The sequence below is a fragment of the Vespula pensylvanica genome, chromosome 12 (genome assembly GCF_014466175.1).
Source record: "Vespula pensylvanica isolate Volc-1 chromosome 12, ASM1446617v1, whole genome shotgun sequence".
NCBI classification, from domain to species: Eukaryota; Metazoa; Arthropoda; class Insecta; order Hymenoptera; family Vespidae; genus Vespula; species Vespula pensylvanica.
In genome coordinates, this window is record NC_057696.1 from 99845 (window position 1) to 106245 (window position 6401).

Genomic DNA, 6401 nt, shown 5'->3' on the forward strand with positions numbered 1-6401 from the left:
CACTTCGAGTGATTTCTCATGCCAAGGATTTCTTTTTTTGCAGTTTTTAGTAAATAATAAGGTCCTTTATATATGGATGTTCGATTACAAACAGCCGAGCATATATTTAATAACAAAATAAAAAAAAGCTCTTGAAAAGTTGATATTTCAAACATCGCGCGCACACACGCGTGTGTTATGTAGTATAATACACATTTCTATCGAGATTTTCCTTTGGTCATTTTTTGATTGACTCTCGGTTATAATTAGGATAGAAAGATTTATTTAAGAACATGGTTAGAAAGATTTTAATTAACAATGTCACTCGTATGTAAACGATTTTCAATGAAGAATTCGCACGCTTTGGCACGAGACGCTTTCACAATGATTGCGAGAGCTCTCTCGAGGCATTGACACGATTTTCCATCTGGTACTACTTGGCTCTGTTCCTATTCTTCTTCGTTTTCTTCTTCTCACTTTTCCTCACATCGGAGTATTAGATAAGATTTTGTGCTCGCACGGATGCACTCATTGTTCTACCTCCCTCCTTTTCCTCCCAACTTCCCTTTCCAACGCACGATACGAACGGAAATAAAGAGAAATATCGAGGCTGAAACGACGGATAGAATGATGAAGGATAATCGCACGTTAAAATGATGCTGTTTGCACTTTGTCGAGATGTGATATCAAAAGATCTAGATTTTTATAAATATCAGTGAAAGAGTGTTCGAAATATTTCAAAAAATGAAATGTAAATGTCATTTTGAATTTATCCAACATTAATTAGTCTCCAGTCAATGCACTAACAATACGATTGGAATAAAAAGAACAGAAAAGAAACGAAAAGGATAATAAGACGTCACTCCTTTTAATAATCGAATATTTGACTTGATCAAATATATGGACCCTTTGAAGGATAACGTTCTCAATGGTCTACGTAGATAAAAGTTGGAGTTCGTTTGGAGAAAAGCCAAAGTAGAGTGTGAGAGAGAGAGAGAGAGAGAGAGAGAGAGAGAGAGAGAGAGAGAGAGGGAGAGAGAGAGATAGGGTCAGTATTTCGATGGTACCACATCTGGCATTTACGTTTACTGCATATTAAAATGGTACACAGTGCTTGCCAAATAGCCACAAACAATGAAATGTATCGTCCTGCCTTTGTTTGAGCAAGCAATAAGAGAGAATTATGATTTCCGAATACGGAGACCACGAGTATTCGTTTCCCTGATAATCGTCGGATAATTTTCCCCATTTAAATGTCTTCCGGCGGATACCGACTACTCTGTAGAATTTTCGTGAAATGAGTTTTCGAGTTATTACAACTATGCCATGGCATAATAGAGTAAAGTACATTTTATTCTCTTAGTTTTCTCTCGTGAATCCATAAATTGGCGGCGGACGATTTACACAAATGCAAACATGCATTTTATTCGCTAAAATTATCGTTCCTTTGTAATTTCTCATTTTCATTCTTCAATTTGCAGTGCACAACTGTGCTTGATCAAAGTAATTATCGAAGAAAAAAATTTGGTTACACGAGAAGACAACATGAAAATAACAGAAAATATCTTGCAATGCGATTTGCGAATACAAAATTGCTTGTTGTTTTGAGGAAATTATTTTCTCGTATAATGTCCTCGTGAGTCAAAAATTTTGTGATCGTTCTATATTTGAAATCTGAAAAAAGAAATTCTCAAATGACTTTCGTACACGCAGCTTTCCCCTGCTTCGTCGAGTAAAAGTCAACGACAAAAAAACGGGTAGTAAATCAAAGCCCAACCGTAACTTTTCGCACGCTCCATAGAGAGGACGGATCCTTTGCAAATGTTCCGAAGGTCCTTCGTACTCCGAGTGTTCCGGACACGTGTTGAACATAATAAATATTATCGGTTAATTGTCCATGACTTAAGTACGGCCCGTGAGATATGTGCCGGGGGATTTCAGTAGATTTTTTACGATTCTACACCAGGAGTAAACCTTCAGTTGAAAAAACCGATTAGAAATAGTGTACCGTAGAAAATCGTTTCAATAAGTAAGAACTTCTAGGAATAATAAATAAAGAATTATCATAGGAGTCTTTACGTTGTTTTTCATAGAATCGATAGATTCCATGAAAAAATTCCAACGAGATCTTAATTAAATAAAAATGTATGAAAAAAGACAAAGAATAGATCTGGTCGTTTGATCATCGAGGATATTTTTTTTTCGAATATCATGTTTCATCGACGATACAATCGCGAAGAAAGAGAATATGGAAAAAGGATAACGTTTTACTTTTAGTTTCTCTTTTACTAGTGTAATATAATCGAAGACAATGTCGATGCTATCGCACGTGAAAGCGATGAGGTCAATGATTCACAATCCGTACCGAGCAATGTAATTTTCTTACAGCTAATCGATTTTCCTAAGTAAGTATACTCACCCCTTCCTCCTTCCCTTGCAACAAGTGGAAAGCGCCAGCCCTTTGAATACCCGGGAGGAACCAAATCGGATGAGATCGTATGAGCCTTTCGATCAGCGTTATGTCACATGCCACCTCGCTGCCAGAATCTTCTGTGGTGCCTGAAGATCCTCCCGAGGTGGCCGAGCCTTCCGAAGAAAGCGACTCTTCGCTCTGAAAATTACCAAAATATATAAATGATTTTATGAATAATACTTAATAAATCAATTAATGATAAAAGCTTATCCGTAAAAATAATCGACTCTTTTACGACGATTATTGACTCATAATTTCTTGACAATTTTGCGGCACGTTAACCAAAACGAATATGAAAATCTCCGTCGTCGTCGTCGTCGTCGTTGGTGGAACGATTTTAGGAGGGTGCCCGTTGCAAATCCTCCCTGGCCCGTCATAAAGTGGCTGGATTTAATGCGGCGTTATGTCGTTGAGAGAAAGAGAAGAGGTGAGGATGGGAGGAGAGTGGAGAGTTATCTCAATTTGCAGCCGATGTCATTTTACGATTTATCTAGTTACCTTTTAATCGTATTATCTAATCCCGACCTGTTACGATCTTTTCATCGAGAAAGAAACGAACAATAGAAATAAAAAAAGAAAAAGAAAAGAGAAAAAGAGAATAAAACGATTTCATTGTGAAAAAGATCAGCCATTCATAAGGGCTGAACATTCGATTATTTCTCTTTTCGTAAACTCCTTCCACTTTTTTCTTCTACTATTCAATCTTTAATTATCGTTGATTCGAACGTCTACGTAACGGTAATAGATCGATTCTCCCCTTGATTTCCCCCTTTTCTCTTTCCTCGTTTCTCTTTCTCGATGTCGAATACTTTTTTCAGTAATTCGTCAGAACTGACATTGCATTGACGTTATCGTGAACGAGTTTCGCGACATCGAGCACCTGTCGACTCGCCGTTACTTTTACCCCTCGTTTTGAGGTATTTCTCTTTCGTATAATATTATTTTATAAAACGAAAGAAAAGGGAAATCAATTCTGCTCAGTTGAACTTTATAGCTAAGGTCGTCAAATAAAATTCCTTTTGTTTAATCTAAGATATTCGTTATTAATTTTTTATCGACAATATAAATTTTAATTTTAACACAGAAAAGTTATCAATATAAGTAGTTAAAAAATTTTTCTTTTACATTTATTGATTTAATTTAATTGATTTAATTTAATTCTTTACATACATTATTTAAAAACTGTTAATAAAAACTATTTCTTTTAATTATTATTTTATAATATTATTAACCTATATAATTATAAAATAATAATTAAAAGAAATAGGTTTTATTAACATTTTTTGAATAATGTATGTAAAGAATTAAATTAAATCAATTAAATTAAATCAATAAATGTAAAAGAAAATTTTTTAACTACTTATATTGATAACTTTTCTGTGTTAAAATAAAAATTTATGTTGTCGATAAAAAATTAATAAATATAATATATATATAAAAATATAATATATAAAAATTAATATATATATATATATATATACATATATATATACACGTACACACATATATATATACACATACACATATAACCATATGTAGATCGAGGAATGTAAGAAAAATAGATCCATAGCTATAATAGTAATAAAATATCAAGTTTCTAAAGCTTGAAAATGCTAAAGATGCTCAAAGTCTTTTCTCACTTAATCTCATATTCCCTTTTTCAAAGAAAGATTTCAATAAAGAGGAGATCATAAGAGAATTTAACGTCGACATCTGCGAGACGTATGTATCTCTCCTTAAGAACCTATTCCGATGAGCGACGTCTAAAAGATATGCTCACTACGGGACAAGAGTCTTGCGCGGAGAACTTTTTCCGACGAGCAATTAAGGGATTTGCAATTAGCTTCGGGGCCTCTCAGCACGTGCCTCACGTCCACGTTTAATCCCTTTAGCCTGAAATGCCGTTGTGTGTCAGTCTGCATTTCAAATTAAATTACACTCGAAAAGCCCGCACGCACCGAATCCACCCCTACACTTCGACCCTCTCTGTCTGTCTTTATCCTACCTTTTTCCTGTCTACTCTTTCACTTTCCTAAGTCTCGTATCTTTTCTTCTTTCTCGTTATTCTGATCGATTGATACTTTAACGATTTTCTTATTAAATCTTTGATATTTTTCACTGATGTAATTTCTATTCATTATTTTTGTTTTCTTCCATCTTGTTGATAGATGATTCGTTTACATTCTTACATTCTCTCAATTTGATCCGTTTTGTTGATCCAAGTGCGGTGTCAATTTGAGCTAACGCGAAAATTTGTGAGGAGAATTTAGGAGAGAATCATAAGAGAACAAAATTTCGAACCGCGAATTCGATTAAATCAGAAAACGGAAAAGAATCTCTCTCTCTCTTTTTCTCTCTTTCTCCTCTTCTCTCTCTCTCTCTTTCTTTTTTTTCTCTTTCTTACCTGCCCATGATGTAGCTGTGCAAGCTGATGATGTTGGAGCGGATTCGGCGGTGGCGTGCTCGGCGAGCTGACAACTTGAACTGTCCCGTGCTGCTGCAGATACGGTTCCAAGAAGACATCGCTTCTGCAACAAAAGACATGTTGGTTAAGAAATCGATTAAACAACTTTTTCCTTTTATTTCTCTTCCCTTCTCTTTTTATTAGCTAGCTTGTGGACATGCGTGAAACGTAACGCTAATACGGTGTACCAAAGCGTGATAACCGAGAAATTCGAACGTTTCATCATTAATGCTTAAAGTAGGTAGGTAAACACTTGTACATGTATGTCAGATATTCAACAAATTTTTTTATTTCAAAATAATTAACAAGCGAACAGAATTTTTCGATAAACTTAATACAAGTACGTAATAAATTAAATATGTGATAAGTTCTAGTCTCGATTGAAATTATTTTCAGCTTTCATTCATATTAATTACAGTTTATATATATATATTATTTCATTTATCTAGCCAATTCAATTCGAATGATGAAATCAAAAAAGAATAAAATACAGCATGTACCGAGCAGTCAAGCCAGATGATATATCGCCATTCATAGAATTTCGGTCGAGCACGTAACGAGCATCGAAAGATCGAAACGAAAAGCGTAGCTACCAGTGATTATCGGAACTTGATTAATTATTTCCACTACTAGTCATTGATAGCTCGTACGAATATAATATGTGGGTGTAACGATGCAGGTGACGCGTCGTGTTCCGTCCATCTCTTCGTGGTTTGACAGTTAAATCGTGTTTTCGAACGAACCAACTTCCCAAGCGCCGTACCGTTGTTATTTCCAGCAAACTTTGACCGTCCATTGGGTGAATATCAGATAGAGAGGGAGTGTGCGTGGGATGACGTATGTAAAGGCTGAAAGCGACGGGCATCGCCCGTCATGCACGCATACGTGCACACCGCGACGACGTATTGTCCATTCTGCGTTTGACAGCTGGACATTTTATCAAGAACCAACGACTGTGCTGCTTCGTCAAAGTGTGTTACGGTATTGTTGCGACGGAGCATGTCATCGATATCTGTTCACTTTTCAGAAAGTTTATTTTAAGAGATTAATCATTCATACTTCTAATCGAGCTGCAAAAAATATTTCTTAATAAATATAATAAGTCAGAATATTGCACAACGGTTTATTATTTAAATAAATAATAAGAATAATAATTTATTCGAGTCAGAGTAAATATTTACCTCTTCATATAAATGTCTAATTTAATGAGCTATTTTCTCATGTATATAGAACGTATATACACCTATTTCGTGGTTATTACTGGATCGATCGGAGTAGAATTCGATGACATTTTCCGAATCGATCGCCGGGATGGTCCATGAGAGGGTGGTTACGATCCTGGGACACGATCGTAGTGTTCGTCGTCTGCAGACGAGATCAGATGGGGGTTGCCATGACAACTGAAGGTTCTCAACACGTGGTCCTCCTCCGGTCACCCTCTTTGTCTCTCTCTCTCTCTCTCTCTCTCTCTCTCTCTCTCTCTCT

At 35.7% G+C, this 6401-nt stretch overlaps 1 protein-coding gene across 11 annotated transcripts in view; it reads right to left on the bottom strand.

Annotated features, from left to right (window-relative positions):
- The window catches only part of LOC122633417 (protein sprint), a 139974-nt gene that overhangs the window by 12480 nt on the left and 121093 nt on the right, over positions 1–6401 (bottom strand). For 10 of the 11 annotated variants that reach the window (XM_043821261.1, XM_043821259.1, XM_043821262.1 and 7 more), the window contains 2 exons: positions 4857–4980; positions 2399–2590 (listed from right to left, as the gene is read on the bottom strand). In XM_043821261.1, coding sequence (XP_043677196.1) covers positions 2399–2590; positions 4857–4980 — 316 coding nt within the window. Of the gene's footprint in view, positions 1–2398; positions 2591–4856; positions 4981–5416; positions 5989–6401 lie in introns of those variants that run through there. The other variant, XM_043821269.1, reaches the window with a different exon arrangement.